Raw genomic sequence first — 20684 nt, forward strand, 5'->3', positions numbered from 1 at the left:
CAGGTAAGGGTGAGCTCTCCCAGACCAGAGGTGATCTCATTTTTGTCTTTGGATCCCTGGGACTCTGCACAAAGCCTTGCATACAGTCGGCGCTTAATAAATACTTGCTCAACAGAATTAACCGTTGAATTACATATTTTCCAAGAATATATCAGTGGAGTAAAGCTGTAAATCTCTTCCTTTTTTGAAGTTGCATCACTAGCTTATTTGTGCAATTTCATCACCCCTTCCTATCTATAGCAAATATAAGATTGACTCATGTTTATGTACTGCATTATGGTTAGTTACAAAGTGCAGTGGATACATAAGATTATAGATTTATTGCTAGAAGGGACTTGCCCCTTTTTACAGATGAGGAAGCCGAGCTTAGAGCCTGTATGCAGTATGTGGCAGAGTTTGAACCCAGGTCCTCCTCTCCCAGTTCTAAATCTATGATTGATCCTATAATCATTTTGTAGGTTCCGAGAGTTAGGTGTATTATCCAAGGTCAAACAGCCTCACAGTGGCAGAAATCCCGTTTCTGACTCCCAGCCCCTACGCCCGCTGATACTGACTTATATGTTAATGACACGTGTTTATTTGAACCCAATGGAAACGAATTTGAGAATTTCTTGACACCAGTTGACATGATGGATCATATATGATGTGTCTTCCCAGACTGGGACTCCTGAAGGTCAAGGTCATTGGGAAGCCAGGAATGAGGCTTGGGGGATTGCTACATTCTATCGCCCCAGCTAGCTCAGTCCTCAGGCAGGGATGGAGCGATCCAGCGTCCAGTGCTTCTTTGAGGACTGCACGCCAGCCGGATCTAGGGATTCTGGTGTCTGGGGGAAATCAGTTGCTTTGCGTGATTGTGTGATCGTGGGGGTTATTGGGGGAGGGCGGAATCCGAGACTAGGAGAGCAGTCTCTATGGGGAGGCTGCGCAGACACGGGTGGAGACTCATAGCAGAAAGCGGGCGAAGGAGGAGCGCCGGTGTACCCCAGACAGCTCAGGCTCCCCACGGTGTGACCCTTACGATCGGCCCTGGTCAGGGGCGCTTTCTCTGCGCTTTGCTGACTCGCTGTGGGGGCGGGGGAGGCGGAGGGCGTTTATCGTTTTACGATCAGGCTTTCCCGGAGCCGGAACAGAAGCATTTGCTGGAGCCGAGTTCCTCCTTCGGCGCTTGGAGGCCGGATTCCAAAGCGCCCCGGAGCAAACTTTAAGTGCCGGAGTCTAGCTCTTCTAGACCCGGCATTGAAAGGCCCGGGTTCGAGTCTCGCTCCTGCCACTTATGAACTTGGGGACCCTCCGAGAGCTCATTTAACTCCAATTGCCCCATGGGCCTCTGAGTCCGTTTCTCCTCTGTAACAAGGAGGACTGGACCAGCTTATCTGCAGGATTCCTTCCCAGGTGGGGAGGGCAGAGATCCTTCGGCTTGGACTTGCAACGATGAGGGCCCCGGGGTGGGAAGGGTGGGAAGGTCGGCATTACACGCTTTCCGTCTGAGAGATCAGTTCTGTTACTGTACCCATTGGACAGATGAGGAAAGAGAGACTCAGAGAAGGTTTAGAATCAATGAGCCTTTAGGACTAAGATGTCTCATGAATTTCGCGGGGGTGGGAAGAAACTCCCATAAATTTCATGAACTCGAGTGGGGGCAAATGACATATTTTCACTCGAGAGGTAGGATTCGAACCCAGCAATCACTCCTCCAAGCCGCACTTCTGGCAGTGGGCGTGATGCCTAGAGCTCGGGGCCCTGAGCTCCCTTCCAAGTCCCCCCCGCTGGGAGCGCGTGAAAGCGGCCTCTGCCGGGCAAGGTCCGGGAGGCCCTAGGCCAAACTCCGCCCTGCGGGCAGCTGACCAAGGCTCGTGCAGGTCGGGAGCTTCCGTGCCCGCGCCGCGCCCGGGGTTCCCAGCGTAGCGCCCCGCGCCGGGTAAGCAAAGGGACTAGAGGAGGGGGACCTGCTCCCCTCCCCTCCCCCACCCTCTGCCCGTGACCTTGGGGTTGCGGTCCGGAGAGAGCGCCGGGGCGGGCCCGGACACCTTCCCCCCAGAGGCCGAGGCCCACCGGCTGCCTGCGCCTCTGCGGTCTCTGCTGCCCTCTGCCGCCCCGACCGGTGCAGGCAAGGCCCCGATTCGAAAGGCAAGAAGGGCCTGGGACAGCAGCTACTCCTCCTCCCCTCCCCTTCCCCCACTAGTCCAAGGTCCCGCAGGGGCCTCGCGGGTGGCTTTGGAGCTAAACCACGGAGAGTCAAGGGACAGTTCTGCGCTTAAGCCTGGGGGACCTCAATGCCAAGAATAGAGACGGAGCAAGGGAGGGAGGCAGCTAGTCTGAGGGTCTGCAGCCTCTCCTTTCCAGCTCCGAGTCCCGAGGCAAAGATCAGAGACGGGAGCGAGGGAGGGAAGGAAGGAAGGAAGGAGGGAGGGAGGGAGGGAGGCAGCTAGTCTGAGGGTCTGCAGCCTCTCCTGCCCAGCTCCGAGTCCCGAGGCAAAGATCAGAGACGGGAGCGAGGGAGGGAAGGAAGGAAGGAAGGAGGGAGGGAGGGAGGGAGGCAGCTAGTCTGAGGGTCTGCAGCCTCTCCTGCCCAGCGCCGAGTCCCGAGGCAAAGATCAGAGACGGGAGCGAGGGAGGGAGGGAAGGAGGGAAGGAGGCAGTTAGTCTAAGGGTCTGCAGCCTCTCCTGCCCTGCTCCGAGTCCCGAGGCAAAGATCAGAGACGGGAGCGAGGAAGGGAGGGAAGGAAGGAAGGAGGGAGGGAGGGAGGGAGGCAGCTAGTCTGAGGGTCTGCAGCCTCTCCTGCCCAGCGCCGAGTCCCGAGGCAAAGATCAGAGACGGGAGCGAGGGAGGGAGGGAAGGAGGAGGGAGGCAGTTAGTCTGAGGGTCTGCAGCCTCTCCTGCCCTGCTCGGAGTCCCGAGGCAAAGACCGATCTAGGGCAGAGAAGAGAGAGAGTGCAGGGGCGCCCATGGACAGAGGGTTCCATGGGTGCTGGGGGACGTCCCAAGGCTGTCTCAGCTTCAGCTTCTACTCTGTAATATAATCTCTGTTTCTCTGATACAATGTTTCCCTTTCCAAATGACTTCCACCAAACTGAGTTTTTCCTCCACCACAAAGAGGCGGGAGGCTAACCAGAGAAAGTTATTGAGACAGACAGTCCAACGTCAGACTAAACCTTAGGAATTTTCCTAACTGGAGGGATTTTCCTCACAATTGATCAATCAATAAACTTGTATTCACCTACCCTGTGCCAGGCCCTGGGAATACAAAAAGAGTCAAAAGACAATTCTCTCAATCAAGAAGTTCACAAGCTAATAGATTGTGATGGAATGATTCTCCATGAAATCATAACCAGTTTTTCTAAACTAAATTACCTAAAGACAAGGAGGAGGGACCAAGTTGGGTTGGGTGTAGGTGGGGGATTGCTATATTGCCTAGGCCATCCAAGTGTTCTCTTCTAGTGAAGTTCACCATTTGCTCTTAACTCTCTGGATTTAAATTTCAATCAGTAAAAATCTGCTCTTTCCCCTTCCCTCTACTCTCCAAAATGAGAACGAAAGAAAGAAATGTTAAATCTGTTACAAACACTAGAGTCAAGCAACATGAATTTCTGCATTGGCCAAAGTTTTTTTTTTTTAAAAGCATATCTCATCCTGCACTGTCCACCTTTCTAGGAGGAGGGAGGTAGCATCTTTTATCAGAGGTCGTGGTTGGTTGTTGCAACTCTCCGTGTTCCTGAAGTCTTTCAGAATTGATTGTACTTACAACATTGTTGTTACTGTATGCATTGTCCTCCTGGTATCGATCATTTCACTTTGCAGTTCATATAAGTCTTGCCAGGTTTCTGTAATTTTGTTTAAATTTTTCCTAGTGCTTAGCACAATGAGTGGTATGTGGTAAACAAGAAAAGCTCTGTCTACAGCACGTAAGGATTTCAGAGGCCATTTAGTCCAAGCCCTTCATTGGACAGATACTTAAGACTCAGAGAAGAATACAACTGTCAAAAGTCACACAGATGTGAAAGGCAGCATTTGAAGCCAGCTCCTCCCACTCCAAATGCAGGGCTCTTCCCATCAAACCAAGTGGATCCTAAAACCTCCCATGGATACTCACAGACATGATGTGCGATTTTCAAACTTTGACTGGGGGTCCATAGTCAAGCTCCTCTCTGCCTGTGGGAGCCGCCATCGCCATTTGTCCCACCACTAATAGCTGGGCTTTCTTTTGTCAGAATATGAAACTCACATGTGCCTCAGACCCTCACAACCACTCTGTGAGGGGGATGGGACACTCGTCCAGAGTCATATTGTTCAGGTTCAAAAGGAGACCCCGACAGGTTGGGGTTGCAGACCAGTGTCGTGAGATGTCTCAAAAGAATCTGCAGGCTTGAACCATCTCCAGGTCAAGGGGCAAAGTTTATTGTAATTGTAATGCCAGTTTAAACAGGCTAAGTTCCAAAAGGATTTAGCAAAAAACCAGGAGAAAGGAGATACATTTATAGGATAAAGTTAGAGAGACCAGAGCTTCCTGTTACTTATTTGCTAATTTTATGGCTTACAGATAGGTTTGAGGGATGTCTATTCATTATTGTCTCAGGAACTTGGTTATCACTGACCAGCAGATTATCTCTCTGACAGTCAGCAATGGTTGTAGGACTATTCTAGGGCCAGAAGACTTTAGAATCATAGACATTACTAGAACCATAGCACTCTAAGGTCAGGGGGCCTCAGGATTACTGCTATATTTCCCCTAGAAGCTGTACCCTATCAATATGGCTGATATAGAACAGAGCCGGATCAAGAACTCAGGTCTGTTCACCAATTGGCACAACACTCCTGCCAATCTCCTTCACCTTCATCACTGTAGCCACACACCTGAGAGGGCCAGTAGTCAAGAGAGAGTTGTTCGTGGGCTACTTCTTAGTAGGATGGGCAGCTTCTCTTGTGTGACTAAAGCTCTGCTTATTTCCCAGAAAACTCTCCTTTTCCAGGGTCTGAAGGATCATGAGGTACGTCAGTACCCGGGGAGGAAGCCCCAGTGTTGACTTTGAAGGAGCCTTGTTCTCAGGCTATGCCCCTGATGGGGGCCTCTATATGCCTGAAGAGATCCCCAAGCTGGACAGGGAGACCCTGAAACAATGGAGCACTCTCTCCTACCCTGACCTGGTGATCGAGCTGTGCTCTCTCTTCATTGACCCAGAGCTCATTCCAAAGAAAGACTTGAAGGGTGAGTCTCCCAGATTCCCAAATCAACCTGGGAAGGGCTTAGCAAATGCACCTTGAAAATAATTGAAACTGAGTGCTGTGAAATCACAAAGAACAAATGAGCCCCCAAAAGGTATAAGATGCCTCCTTTGCAGAAGCAAGGGGGTCTGGCTTATATTACACTGCATATATCTGGTTTGTGTATGTGTATATGTGTATGTCATTTTGACTGGTTTTTACCATTTTTTCTCTTTTTGTCATTTTTTTTCCTGCTTTCTACCCACTGGGGCAGTTGGGGGGGAAGGATGGGTGATATAAAAAACAAATATATCAACAAAATCTGTTAAAATAGAAAGTATGTGATAAATTCCACATTAGTATATTATTTTATTTTTCGAAATAGTTTTCAGCATCCATTTTTATAAGATTTTGAATTTTAAATTTTTCTCCCTCCTTTCTCCCCCCTACCCAAGGCAACAAATCATGTGACATAGTTTATGTTAAACATATTTCTATATTAGTCATCCTCATTTAATCTTTTTTTTTTTTTTTTTTTTTTTACAAATTATTTCTCTGAGAAGAGGGACAGGAGGAATATAGGAGTAAATCTAGTTAACAAAAATATATACCAATGAAAATAATATATTTTCAAAGAACCTGAATGCTTTTCAATTACAATGATCCTAGAGAAAGCACTGCTCTCGGCTTCTGTGATGATTTGGAGGATTATGGGTCTGGAACAATGAAATGGCCTACCAGCAGGTTTTTTCTATATTCATTACTTTTGTTGAATTGTTTTTGTTAGTTAATTTTTATTGTAAAGAAAATCTCTTTGAGACAAAGGGAATCGAATAAAAATATTGGGGAATATGGGTGATTTGAAAAAATATTTTGTTTATTGATTGAAGCTACCTAATTTCAGGATTTTTTAAATCTATAAAATGAAGGGGGTTGGACTATATGGGCAGAATCCTATCATTCTTTATTGAGCTATAGACCTCAAAACCTAGTAGAATTGATTTTTCATTAGTTCCACATGCCAACTTTTAAGAGGCTCTTTTGAATCTTAAAATAACAGAGCTGAGAAGTGACTTGAAGAGTTATTTATTCTAATCCCCATTATTCAAGATAAATAATTTCTCTCTGTCTCTTTTTGTTTTGTCTCTTTCTCTGTCTCTGTCTATCTCTGTTTGTCTCTCTTTCTCTCTCTCTGTCTCTGATTCTGTTTCTCTCTGTGTGTGTCTCTCTGTCCCTGTGTGTTTCTGTGTGTGTATTTCTCTGTCTCTTTCTCTGTGTCTCTCTGTTTCTCTCTGTGTGTCTCTCTGTCTCTGTAGCTTTCCCTCCCCTTCCTTCTCCTCCTCCTCCTCCTTCTCTCTCTCTCTGTGCATGTTTGTTTCTCTGTCTCTCTGTGTGTGTCTCTCTGTCTCTGTGTGTTTCTGTGTGTGTCTCTGTCTCTGTTTCTCTTTCTGTGGCTGTGTGTCTCTCTGTCCATCTTCGTTTGTGTCTCTCTGTCTTCTCCTACCCTTGTCTCTCTCTTTCCTTCTCTCATTCTTTGCCCCTCCCTCTCTATTTTAAACTATCCTTCCCCTTTCTGAATTTGTGTGATATCATAAATTGCATGTAGTACCTCAGCATGCTTCTGCCTCTCCCCTTCTATAATAGATCCATTGCCTTCAGGAAAAATCACATTAATGAAATTATATCCTTTCCCCAAAATCTCTACCCTTTTAGAGAAAAAAAAGTGGAAAGTACCATCTGAAAGACATACTTTCATAGCCCAGTCCTGGTAGAAGGGAGGTGAATGGTTTGGGAACAAGAGACATTGACAGATGAAAGAATTACCCTTCTTTTTATTAATTAAAGTTTTTATTTTCAAAACACATGCATAGGTAATTTTCAACATTCACGCTTGCGAATTTCCCCCCTCAGGTCTGATCGACAGAGCCTTTAGCAGGTTCCGACACAGAGACGTCGTTCACCTGAGCAGGATGAAGAATGGGCTGAATGTGCTGGAACTGTGGCACGGTGTCACCTACGCCTTCAAGGACCTGTCTCTGTCCTGTACGGGACAGTTCTTACAGTACTTTCTGGAGAAAAGGCAGAAACATGTCACCATTGTCGTAGGTGAGTCAAAGGATCATAGTCAGAGCTGGAAGGGACCTCTTCACTTAAGGATCCTAGATCAGGGACCCTATGGTGCAATCTCCTCATTCTACAGATAAGGAAACTGAGTCACAAAGCTAGGAAGCAGCAGGATTGGGATTCGCATCCTGCTCTTGGGACTGGTTTCAGATTGCTCCAGGAACATAGCTGCTTCCGTATCTGCAGCGAGCTGCCTTCCAGTCACAGCACGAGCCTTGTTCTGGCTCCAGAGCAGCCTGCTGGTGCGCTTGTCCTGAGGAGGGCTTGAGAGGCTCATGGTGGGGGGTTCAGAATCCCAGGGTCCCAGGGGAATCATTCATCCCCTGGTCCCAGGATTTCCTAGGGTTACTAAGCTTCTCCCTGAGACCAAAGCACTGGGGCTATGGCCCTGTAGACTGAGTACAGAGTGTAGAGCCAGGAAAAGCCTGGGTTCTAGCCTACCTCTGATGCTTAACCTCACATGGACATGGACAACTCACAGAATCTGAGTCTCAGGCTTCTCATCTGTAAAATGGGCACAATGATACCATCTCTCTCACAAGAAGGGTGAGAAAGGTGCTTTGTACCTGGCTCAAATCCTACCTTGGACATTTATTGGCTGTGGGACTTTAGGCAGAATACTCAACTTCTCAGGTCCCCAGGCAACATTCTGAGACTGTAAGTTACAGAAAAAGGGCTGCTCTGCACTGCTAAGATGTGGGCTGGTCTAAAAACACAAACTAAAACTAGTCCATCCATAAAGTGCAATGTAAGTGCTCACAAGACCACTAGAGGGTACCATCGTGCACAGCACATTGGTCTGGAGGCCAGAGTTCAAATCCAACCTCAGACATTAGAGCTATGTGACCCCCAACAAGTCACCAGACCTCTGCCTGCCTTAGTTGCCTCAGCTGTAGAAAGGTAATAATAACAGAACTTTCTTCCCAGAGATGTTATGAGAATCAAATGATATAATATTTATAAATTACTTCATAAACTTTAGAGTTTATTTAAAAATCTTAAAATCTATTTAAAAGCTGGTAGTGGTAATAGAAGTAGAAGTCGTAGTAGTAGTAGTAGAAATAGTGGTGGTAGTAGTAATAGAAGAAGAAGAAGAAATAGTGGTAGTAGTAATAGAAATAGGAGGAGGAGGAGGAGAAAAAGAAGAAGAAGAAGAAGAAGAAGAAATAGTGGTAGTAGTAATAGAAGTAGTAATAGGAGGAGGAAGAGGAGGAAGAAGGAAAAGAAGAAGAAGAAGAAGAAGAAGAAGAAGAAGAAGAAGAAGAAGAAATAGTGTAGTAGTAATAGAAGTAGTAGGAGGAGGAGGAAGAGGAGGAAGAAGGAAAAGAAGAAGAAGAAGAAGAAGAAGAAAAAGAAGAAGAAGAAGAAGAAGAAGAAGAAGAAAAAGAAGAAGAAGAAGAAGAAGAAAAAGAAGAAGAAGAAGAAGAAATAGTGGTAGTAGTAATAGAAGTAGTAGTAGTAGTAGAAGAACAAGAAGAACAACAACAAGAAGAAATAGTAATACTAGCAGTAGTAGAAATAGTGGTAGTAGTAGCAGAAGAACAAGAAGAAATAGTGGTAGTAGTAACAGAAGTAGTAGTATATAGTAGTAATAGTAATAGTAGTAGAAGAAGAAGAAATAGTGATAGTAGTAATAGAAGTAGTAGTAGTAGTAGAAGAACAAGAAGAACAACAACAAGAAGAAATAGTAATACTAGCAGTAGTAGAAATAGTGGTAGTAGTAGCAGAAGAACAAGAAGAAATAGTGGTAGTAGTAACAGAAGTAGTAGTATATAGTAGTAATAGTAGTAGTAGTAGTAGTAGTAGTAGTAGTAGAAGAAGAAGAAGAAGAAGAAGAAATAGTGATAGTAGTAATAGAAGTAGTAGTAGTAGTAGAAGAACAAGAAGAACAACAACAAGAAGAAATAGTAATACTAGTAGTAGTAGAAATAGTGGTAGTAGTAGAAGAAGAACAAGAAGAAATAGTGGTAGTAGTAATAGAAGTAGTAGTATATAGTAGTAATAGTAGTAGTAGTAGTAGTAGTAGAAGAACAAGAAGAAGAAGAAGAAGAAGAAGAAGAAGAAGAAATAGAAATAGTAGTACTAGTAATAATAGAAGTACTTTCAGCAACAATAGTAACAGTTGTAGTATGAATCATTAACATTATTAACATTATTGTTATTTTCTATCAGGGACTTCTGGAGACACCGGGAGCTCAGCTATAGAAAGTGTCCGTGGAGCCAAAAACATGGACATCATTGTTTTGTTGCCTCAGGGACGTTGCTCCAAGATCCAGGAACTCCAGATGACCACAGTGATTGAGGAGAATGTGCATGTATTTGGGGGTAGGGACTGGAAGGGAAGTTTCTGGTATGGTGAATGAACCTGGGCTGATGAAATACTAAGGGGAGGAAGTCATTTAGTCTTGGAAGGACTAGACTAGAACATGAGATCTTCTATAGTAGTGGTTCTTAACCTAGAATCTATGAACTTCTTTAGATAGATAGATAGATAGATAGATAGATAGATAGATAGATAGATAGATGGATGGGTGGGTGGATGGGTGGGTGATGAAGAGGAGGACTGTTTGGGGGAACCGAGAAGCAGGACAGACTCGATAGAGCAGGATCAGCTTGCAGAAGGCCTTGAATATCCAGTGAAAGATGGGGAGGAGCTCAATGGGCTTGGAGTCCCTCAGTTCCTGACCCCCCATCATGTCCTTTCTCCCCCCGACAGTGGATGGTAACAGTGATGAACTGGACGAGCCCATCAAAGATGTGTTTGCAGATGTGGCTTTTGCCAAGAAGCATAACCTGATGAGTCTGAACTCCATCAACTGGTCCCGGGTCCTTGTGCAGATGGCTCACCATTTCTTTGCCTACTTCCAGTGTGTGCCCTCCATGGACATCTGCCCCCTACCCCCCGTGGAGGTGGTTGTGCCGACAGGGGCTGCCGGCAATCTGGCGGGTGAGGAGAGCCCCGGGCTTCAGCCCACATTGTATCGTAGAGCTTGGTTGGGCAGCTAGGACAGAGCCTTCACTTTATAGGGCTGGACAGAGATGAAGGTACCAAGGTCACCCACCCCCGCTGACTGTAATACTGGGCATATAGTAGTTCAGTCATTTTCAGTTAGGTCTGATCCTTGGTGACTCTACCTGGGGTTTTCTTGGTAGAAACATTCAAGTAGTTTGCCATTTCTTTCTTCAGCTCATTTTACAGATTGGGAAACTGAGGCAAGTTTGCCCAAGCTAGTAAGTGTCTGAAGCTGGATTTGAACTCATGAAGATGAGGTGTCACTCTCTACACTATGGTGCCCCCTAGCAGCCAACAAGCACATCACAGAGATAGTAAATGGTGATGTGAGGTCAGCGCAGGAGGTTTGGGGGCTCATGTAGGGAAGGCTTTGTAAGAGTAGAGTTTGGGGTCGTCTTTTAAAGGCGCTCAGGAATTCTGCCCCGGAGCATTACCTTGCTGGGTATGGGTGAGTCCTGGAACCCAACCCGGCTATGGCTCTCCCACTGACGTCATCCCCTTGTACGCATACTCCTCCATCCCCTTCCCCCCCCTCCCCCATGCACTCATTCCTCCATCCTCCCTGTGCATGCTCCTCCAACCCCTGGGCGTGCTCCTCCATCCCCGCCCCTTCTCCCTCCCCCCCCCCCCATGCCCACACTCCTCCATCCCCAGCTGGCCAGGCTGTCACAAGGATCACAGCCACTTTGTGTGATCCCTGGTGATCTAGAATACAAAGACACATACTCCCCAGTGATCTACAACAGAAAGCCATGTAAGCCTTGTTGATCTAGAACACAAAGATGCACAATCCTTGATGATATAGAACAGAAAGATGCTCGATCTCTGCTGATCTAGAATAGAATGCCATGCACCCCTGGTGATCTAGAACAAAAAGACATGTTTTCCAGAACAGAAAGCCATGTTAGCCCAGATGATCTAGAACACAAAAGACTCCCATCCCTGGCAACCTAGAACACAAAACATGCATAATCTAAAATAGACACATAATCCCTGGTAATCTAGAACAGAAAGCTGCTCAAGTCCCTGGCGAACTTGAACAGAAAGACGCATAATCTGGAACAGAAAGATGCATAATGCCTCGTGAACTAGAACAGAAAGACAAGTAATCCCACAAAGACACGTAATCTGGAACACAAAGAAGTGTAATCCCTGGTGATCCAGAACATAAAGCCGTGTAACTTCTGTTGATCTAGAACACAACGCCACACAAATCCCTGGCAATCTAGAACACAAAGCCACACAACCCAGAACAGAAAGACATGTAATTTCTGGTGATCTAGAACATAAAGCTAATACCCATGAGGATCTAGAACGGAAGACTAACCCCTAGTGGTCTAGAACAAATCCCTGGTGGTCTAGAACACAACTCACATAATCCAGAACAGAAAGGTGCGTGAACTCCCAAAGATGCATAATCTGGAACAGAAAACCGTATGATCCCTGGTGATCTAAAACACAAAAACACACAATCACCAGTGATCTGGAAGAGAAAGACATGTAATTTGGAACACAAAGACCATCTCTGGTGATCTAAACAAAAACACATAATCTGGAACAGAAAGACACTCAATCCCCAGTGATCTAGAACAGAAAGACACACAAACTCCTGGTGATCCAGAGCACAGAAGGTCTGTGTTCCTGGCAATCTAGAACACAGAGCATGTGGTCCATAACAGATCTAGAACACAAACACATAACCCAGAACAGAAAGACATGCAGTCCATTGTGATCTAGAACACAGCCACATGGGCCTGGTGATCTAGAACACAAAGCATGCAATCCAGAACAGAAAACATGTAATTCCTGGTGATTTAACACACAAAGGCACTCAATCCTGGTGATCTAGAGCAGAAAGACATGTTATCCCTAATGAACTAGACCATAAAGGCCCTCAATCCCTGGTGATCTAGGCAAGGCAGACTATTTAACCCATCTATAACACAAAAACATACATCCAGGATAGTCGATCTGTGCAATCTAGAGCACCAAGACATCCAGTTTGGATTATCTAAAACATAGACTCACAATCCAGGATAGTTAATCCAGATAATCTAGCACAGAAAGGCATGTGATCTAGAACCAGCGATCTCTAATCCTGGTGATCTAGAATACAGATGTGTCTGGCCTGAGTGATCGAGAACATGTGGATTCAATTGAGATGGTTGACCCGGGTGATCTAGAACATAAAGACATGTGATCTGAGACAGGTAATATAGGGCATGTTATCTGAGTGATGTAGAACATAAAGGCTGCAATCCTGGACATTTAATATAGGTTATCTAGAACACAGAGAATGTAATCTGGAATAGTTAACCCAGGCAATCTGGAACATAAAGACACACAATTCATGTGATCTAGAACACAAAGGCACACACTTTGAGACCGTTAACAGATAGCCTGAGAGATTTAGAACTCAAAGACACAATCTGGGTGATCTAGAACACCAACACACATGATATGGGATGGTTGATCTGGGCGATCTAAAACACACCAACACACCAGGGATTGCATGTCTGTGTGTTCCAGATCATCTATCTAGAGATAGGATTGGGTCCTATCTCTAGAAAATGCCCCTTTCTAGACCCATATTGCATAATCCAGGATGATCTAGAACACAAAGACACATAATCTAGGGCTTTCTAATACACCAAGATATGTGAACCAAAGTGATCTAGAACATCAAGTCACGTAATCTGGGTGATCTGGAATACAAAGACATGTGATCCAAGATGGTTAATCCGAGTGATCTAGAACACAAACTGTGAGGTCTGTGGTGATCTAGAACTCAAAGATCATTGTTCTGATGATCTAGAACACAGAGATGCATGATCTGGGGTGGCTAATTGGGGAAATCTAGAACACAAAGCTTAGAAGCACCTGCTTGTGCTTGTGCTTGTTCTTAGCGGGCTGCATTGCGCGGGAGATGGGCCTGCCCATCCGTCTGGCTGCAGTGGTGAACCAGAATGACATTATCCACCGGACTATCCAGAAGGGGGACTTCTCACTCTCAGGGATCACCAGACCGACCTTGGCATCAGCCATGGACATCCAGGTGAGCTCTGAGAAAGACTTCTCTCCCCTCTTCAACTGGATGTATAAGTACTCTTTCCCTTCTAGGAGAATAGAAGTGATGCTAGGGGGCTGCCCCAGGGCTGCCCTTCTCCAAATTAGAATGATTCCTTTGAGTTGAGTTGAGTTAATCCCTCTTTTATCTCCCTTGTCACGGGCAAAGTGAATTATTCTTGTGTTGTACATGGTGAAGTGTTTTAGATTAGAAGGAAGAAGACCTGAATTTAAATCATCTATTTACCATCTTTGTGGGCAAGTCAGTTCTCTCCCATGCACCTCAGTTTCCTTAACTTTAAAATGAGAAGTTTGGATTCACTAATTTCTGAGATCACTTCCGGCTCCATGTCCATGATCCAAAAATATCTGGCGGTTTGTGCTGCCATAGACCAAGGTTGGTGGTTGACCTGACGCAGTTGGTTTTTCACAGAGAAATAAACCCTGGCCCTTGGAGAGATTCGATGCGGGGACAACGTATATTGCAATAGTCTTGAGGTGAGAGTACGAGAGTGCACAGGGAAGGGGTGATGTCAAGGGAGAGAAGGCACCTTTGTGAGAGGTATTATGGAGGTAGCATGGACAGGGCCCATATTGGAGATGGGGATCGAGAGAGGCGGGGAGTCAAGGATGGTATCTGCCTGAGAGCTGGGTGACAGGGAGGATGGTATTGCCATTTACAATCATTGAACACTTAAGAAGAGAGTTTTAGGAGAAAAACAGTGAGTTCAGCTTTGGACATATTGGATTTAATTTGTCTACGGGACATCTATTTTGAGATATCTAATAAAAAATTGGAGATTGTCTGGAGGTCAGCAGAGAGCCTGGGGAAATAAAATGTGTTTATGGGTCTCTCATTCCTAGTGGTTTGGAAAACTTACAAGTGATATGTTTTTGGCTCCTTGGGCCTGCCCTCCAAATAATCCCAATCTCTAACACCTTCAATATTTAAAGTCAAGTATCATGTCCCTCAGAGTCTTTTTTTCTCCAGAACAAACATACTGGTATTTTCAAATGATTCCAATGAGCAACTCCAAGAAATAAACTAAAAAACAAGTTTTTCTTTTCTTTGTGTGTATGTGTGTGTGTGTTTTTGTTTCTGTCAAATGAGATAATATTTGTTGTTTTGTTTTCTTTTCTTCTTTCTCTTTTTAGAATCAATTGGGGTTACATGATTTATGGCTTGGTGTTTGAGGCCAGATTTAAACTCACTCAGAGGCCAGTGCTCTATCTGCTGCCCCACTTTGCTGCATATTTGTAAAGCACTTAGTGCAGTGCATGTAGCAGGCACTTAATAAATGCTTGTTCCCTTTCCCCGTTCCTTTAGGTCTGCCTGGGTCTGTGCCTTAGTATTTAGTGGTGTGGCAATAGTGACTCAGCCTTGATTCAGTGATTCAGTGACCTGCCCTTGATCCATGCTGGCTATGGGACCCTGGGCAACCATTTATTAACCATTCATTGCTCTAAGTATCAAAGTGAGCTGGGAGCAAATTAAGATAAAATTGGGAATAGTTAACAAAATAAATAAATACACAATAGCACATAGATATACGGTTTTCTAAGTTGACATGTGCCCTTGGAAATCCTGTGTTTTCAGAATATTTTCCAGGGGGGTTTCTTGGCAAAGATACTGGAGTGATTTGCCAATTCCTTTTCCAGGAAATTAAAACAGAATTAACTGATTTATCCTGGTCATGCTGCTAGTAAGTGTCTGAGGCAGGATTCAAATTCAAGTCCTGCTGACTCTAAGGCTAGTCACTGAGCTGCCTCCTGTTTTCTCTATAAGCAGATACCACTTGTCTATGAAACCCTGATACTCCAAGGTGTGGAGTTGGCGCTGACCAGCACGACCTAGGAGGCCCGACCTCCGCCCTTGATTCTCCCTTGCTTGGAACTTGGGAGTTAACAGATAACTTTTGGGGGAGTTGAGCCCCTTGCAGCCCCCACCTCAGACCCATGTCCCGACAAGTTGCCTTCTCTTGCAGGTGCCCTATAACATGGAGAGGATTTTCTGGCTGCTCTCGGGCTCAGACAGCGGGCTGCTCAGGGCCCTCATGGAGCAATTTGACAGAACCAAGAAGCTGTGTTTGCCAAGAAAGCTCCACGCCAAGGTCGGTGGCTGATGAGGGGAAACAGCTAAAAGAGACGAAAGGAGTTTCATTTCTTAGCTTGTACCAAAGAGTTGTTGGGAAATGCTTCCCTTTCTCCCACAAAAAAGGGCATTTTTCTCTCAAGAAGGGAGAATCTTCCTCCCTCCTTACTCTGGCCCAAATCCAGTAGGCCAGGATTTAGCACCTATCTAACCAAAGTTTTCTCCTTTAATCTCTTTTTTCTTCTCTTATAGCCACAGCTAACATTTCTAATCCAATATTGATTAGTAAGGGTAATAGTAATTAGTAATGGGCAACCTTGTTTCACCCCGATCTTATTGGGAATGGTTAAGCTAGCATTTCTAATACAATATTGAATAGTAATGGTGATAGTGGACAACCTTGTTTTACCCCGATCTTATTGGGAATGATTTTAGTTTATCTCCATTACAAGTGATGCTTGCTGATTAACCAAAGTTTTCTCAAAAAAAAAAAAAAAGGTGCCCCCTTTGATAAGCCTGAGAAGTTGTTATCCAGGCTCTGCTTGGAGACCCTCAGGGATGGGGAACTCACTACCAGCATTCTGTTCACTTTTGGATGCCTCTAATGCAGAGATTCTTAACTTTTTTTGGCAGTCTAATAAGTCTGCTGAGTCCTCCTCTGAGTCATGTATTTCAGGGGAGAGACGATGAAGCGGTCCCTCTGTAGTAGGATCTTAGTTAAATATTGACTTCCCCAAAAGATGCTCAGTTGCCTGGGCTACCACGTAAGATGGCACCCAGTTTAGAAGTTGGGAAGTGGATGAGATCACCCCAAAGGCAGAGGACTCGGAGTCTTTTCCTTTTATGCAGCAGTTTTCTGGGGATGGCTGGAAGTACTCCCATGCTCTCCAGCTCCTAAAAAGGTGCTGCCCCGTGCGATCTAGCCCCCTAAGCAGGAGAGACACAACTTAAGTCGTAACCCAGAGCCATCACTAATGATTCCTGGCACCAAGGGAAGAACAAATTGTGCCTTTGGCAAGGAGCACGATGTCTGCCTGCCAGTCGGCTTTTTAACCTGGGTCCCCGTGAGTAGCATGCTGAAGCCAAAATGAGACTCAGCCCTGGAGGGAGGAGAAGAGAACATTTACCAAGTGCCAGGCTGGCTCTTTTACAAACAAGATTGGATCTGATCGCTAAAACGACTCTGTTAGTGTCTCCATTTTATCGTGGAGAAGGCTGAGGTAGACAGAGATTAAATGATTTATCATCTAGGAAGTAGTTGAGGCCAGATTTGAACTCACTTCTTCCCAAATGGGGGATGAGAAGTATCAGATCACAGCCAGACTTGGTTGGGGCGTGCCATTATAGAGAGAAAGCTAGCTGTTTTAACTAATACTTTCAGTGTCCTCTAAATTTGATGCCCTGGAACACAATCCCAAGTGCCCCACCTTAGTTACATATGCCTCCTTCAGGAAGCTGAAGGCGGGAATGCTTTAATTATATAATATATCCTATCACAATGTGAGATGCCAAACTGCCAATCAATCCCTGATCATGTCTTTCTTTGAACCTTGAATGAAACTGAAAATTTTCCCCCAGAAAATCATCAATCATGTTAATATTTCATGAAGAACTTTTTGGAGTTTTCTCAGCAGAAATGCTGGAGTGATTTGTCATTTCCTTCTCCAGCTCACTTTACGGATGAGGGAACCGAGACAGAGAGGGTTAAGTGACTTGACCAGGGTCACACAGCTGTGGCTGGGGTCTTCCCGACTTCCTGTCCACTGCACCGCTGACCAGTACCTAATGTACAATTCCTATGGATGCAAAGACAGGGAAAATGGAACATCAAACTACTCCCTGAACCAGACCAATATTGACATGGCCCTGCCTGCTGAATGTGGCCGATTTCTCTTGTTTCTGCCCCAAACCTTGGTCCTCTTCAGGTTTCAGAGACGATAAGCTCCCTGTCGGCTTCAGACGAGGATGTCATTCAAACCATGCAGCGATGCTGGGAGGAGAACCACTACCTGCTCTGTCCACACTCGGCCGTGGCCGTCTCCTACCACTACCAGCAGCTGGCCTCTGGACAGCCCAGGTAAAGGACGCTTCCTTCCTTCCTTTCTGGTGGTCTGGGGGATTCTGTTCTATGACCTCACTTGTCCCCCCCCAACGAAAGCCGACATCCCCTCTCCTCTTCGTTAGCAGATTGCATCGTCAATCAGTCTCCCTCTCTTAAATCTTCAGTTCCTCCCTGTCTACTAGTTCCCTTGGGCATCTAGGTGAATAGAGCGCATCTTCCTGAGTTCAAATCTGGCCTCAGATACTTCCTAGCTTGTGATCCTGGGGCAAGTCACTTCATTCTTTCTGCCTCAGTTTCCCTGTCTATAAAATGAGCTGGATAAAGAAATGGCAAATTACTCCAATATTTCTGTCAAGAAAACCCCAAATGGGGTCCTGAAGAGTCAGACATGACTTAAACAACCGGACAACAAGAAAACCTGCTTCTCAGGTAACCACGGCCACTTAATGCCTCAGTTACTCCCAGGCAACTCTTTAATACTTGAGTGAAAAATGAATTGCTAACCAGCATCATTGAAGGGAATCTCTCCGGTGGAAATTCCATACCTAATGAACGCATAAATCTGGAAAGAAAATTAAATCAAAGAAAGTCTTGCATTTGGGGTTTTTAAAAAGTACAAAAATATAGGATTGAGGAGCCATGATTAGGTAACCCTAATAATAGCAAATATGGATGTGGCTTTAGGGTGTACAAAGCACTTTACACATATCATTTTATTTGGTGCTCATTGGCGCCATTGCTGTTCCCATTTTAGAGAAGAGGAAAATCAGTCCAAGAGAGATGGGTGGATTTTTTTGTTGGTGCTTATTGACACCATTGCTGTTCCCATTTTACAGAAGAGGAAAATCAGAGAGACGGGTGCTTTATTCAGGGGTTCACAGCTAGTAAATTACCCAAGGTCAGATTTGAGCTTCCTGGCTCTAAGTCCGGTGTTTCACCCACTGCGCCCAGATAAAAGGCTCCAGGAAGATATAGTGACTTTAGCCTGGGACAGGATGCACTGAAGGAGCTGTGACTTGTGGTGTGGGAGCCCCCCGGAAAGGGTTCTCTCTCTCAGTGCAGGGGGCACCTGCTCTGCACGTACCCATGTCATGAGTGGCTCGGGAATCCTGAAATTAAAAGCCCATAAACAGCGCCCACTGGTCCTTGCATGGCACACGGTAGGTGCTTAATAAATGTTTATTGTTGAACAATCAGTCAATCACCACCTTATTTCTGGAACTTGGCCACTCTGAATGCAGCCTAGATGTGTGTGTGTGGGGGGGGAGGAGTCAGGAGCATCGGTGACCGGGGGATGGGTCACAGTTCTCATTTTTATTCAGGGCTTTGCCCATCCCTGGTTTATCAGGACTGGACTCGGCCAAAGAAAGGAGCAAGTTCCCGTGTGGTTTCTGATTTCCCCTTTCCTCTGCCTCTCCCCCCTTGCTTCCCTCCTCCTCTCTCTTCCTCTCTCTGCTTCCTTCCTTTTTCCCTTTTCTCCTTCCTTGGCATCTGCCCATCCCGGCCCTCCGGCCTCCTCTCCCAGCTTGCCCAGATGCTGTCTGGCCCCCGCCTCGTCCGCCAAGTTTCAGGACGCCGTCCTCCAGGCCCGGCTGGTCCCCGAGATTCCCAGAGACATCCAAGCGCTGGAGCACATGAAGACTCGGTACGCTCCCCTTCGGAGAGGCGAGGACTGGACCCAGCAGCTCCGCAACAAGATTGAGGACCTTTCCCAGCAGAGGAGGGGGCCGTGAGCGCTTGGGGGGACTTCCCCTGTCCTTTTGGTTCCAGAAGTCACGAGACCTTCCCCATGGGAGAAGTGATCATTTTCCTATTGTATTAATAATCAATTATTAAATTAGGGTTTAATGGGACCAGACATTGGTCCCTGGAGGTTGTTTAGCCAGCCTTGTCCTTCAGAGACAAGATGCTAGCTGTGTGGCCCTGGTCAAAATCATCCAACCCCCGTCTGCCTCAATTTTCTCTTCTGATGGTGTGTCCCAGGAGACACCAAGCACATAGATAGGGGCATATAGAATAAAGGTAAAGAAAATTAGACCCACTGTGTGTTAGGCCTTGTGTAAGCACTTAGGGATAATAAATTCAAAGAATGAAACATTTTTGTGATTAAGGAGCTAGTGGTGTGTCCCAGGAGACACCAAGCACATAGATAAGGGCATATAGAATAAAGGTAAAGAAAATTAGACCTACTGTGTGTTAGGCCTTGTGCAAGCCCTTAGGAATAATAAATTCAAAGAATGAAACATTTTTGTGATTAAAGAGCTGGTGGTGTGTCCCAGGAGACACCAAGCACATAGATAAGGGCATATAGAATAAAGGTAAAGAAGATTAACAAGTACAAAAGAGAGGGAAAGAGCGGGAGGAAGGCCACCGCAGTTGGAAGAACCAGGAAGCAGTGGATGGCGGGATGAGGGGCAGAGCATTCCAGCATTTTTGTTCAGTTTCCTTCCCTTGGGTCTGACTGTGCAGGGCTGAGGACTTGCCCAGAGTCACGGAGCTGTGAGTATCTGAGGCCAGACTCAAACGCAGGCTGAGCAGGCTCTCTGTCCACTGCGACATCTCCCTGTCACGGAGGGTCACACGTCCAAATTGTAGGGGTTTGAGTTGGGTTTTCTTGGAAGCCTGGAGCCATTTCCCGTACTACGTACAGTGGTGTCCCTGTTATATTACTGAAGCAGAGGGTGGAAAGCTCGCCTGCCTTGGTGCTTTGGAGCTTTTTTGTAAATAAGACTGTCCTTTATAGTTCTGGTTGATTCTACTCTGTGCGTCACCCACTTAACAATGAACCACACGGGGATAATTACCTGCTTAAAATGGGCCCCACTGACAATGGCAGGGAGAGCGCCCTGCTTCCCTCTGGCTGTGTGGCAGGAGATTTAATCTCTGAGTTTTGTTTTCTTCAGTTGTTGAATGAAAATAATCCTCTCCCTCCTGGCCATGTCACATGGTTGGGCGACTCTGCCTCTTCTTGGTGTTCTCCCAAGTGCCTAGAACAGTGTTTGTACACAGCAGGTGCTTAATAAATGTTGCCTGGGGCAGAAGGCACTTGGAGATGCTATAGGGTCATCTCCAACAAAGAGAGACTTAGGGGCTGCTCCCTCTCATTGGCTTGGAGCTGGAGGGAACT

General features: G+C 45.8%; 1 protein-coding gene across 4 annotated transcripts; it reads left to right on the forward strand.

Annotated features, from left to right (window-relative positions):
• Positions 1–1813: 1813 nt before the first annotated feature.
• On the forward strand, positions 1814–19802 carry THNSL2 (threonine synthase like 2). Of its 4 annotated transcripts, XR_007950191.1 has the most exons (10): positions 1814–1918; positions 4951–5204; positions 7112–7306; positions 9497–9649; positions 10041–10271; positions 13244–13392; positions 15389–15514; positions 17421–17572; positions 19083–19579; positions 19728–19802. XR_007950191.1 is itself a non-coding variant. In XM_051974411.1 (9 exons), the coding sequence occupies exons 2-9, from the start codon at positions 4982–4984 to the stop codon at positions 19288–19290; spliced, it is 1437 nt and encodes a 478-aa protein (XP_051830371.1). In that variant the 5' UTR covers positions 1814–1918; positions 4951–4981; the 3' UTR covers positions 19291–19802. The 4 variants fall into 4 exon arrangements, 3 of the variants coding, with proteins under 3 accessions (XP_051830371.1, XP_051830372.1, XP_051830373.1); XM_051974411.1 differs by having other exon boundaries at positions 19083–19802; XM_051974412.1 differs by having other exon boundaries at positions 1818–1918; positions 4969–5204; positions 19083–19802.
• Positions 19803–20684: the final 882 nt, after the last annotated feature.

The sequence above is a fragment of the Antechinus flavipes genome, chromosome 2 (assembly GCF_016432865.1).
Source record: "Antechinus flavipes isolate AdamAnt ecotype Samford, QLD, Australia chromosome 2, AdamAnt_v2, whole genome shotgun sequence".
Classification (NCBI taxonomy): Eukaryota; Metazoa; Chordata; class Mammalia; order Dasyuromorphia; family Dasyuridae; genus Antechinus; species Antechinus flavipes.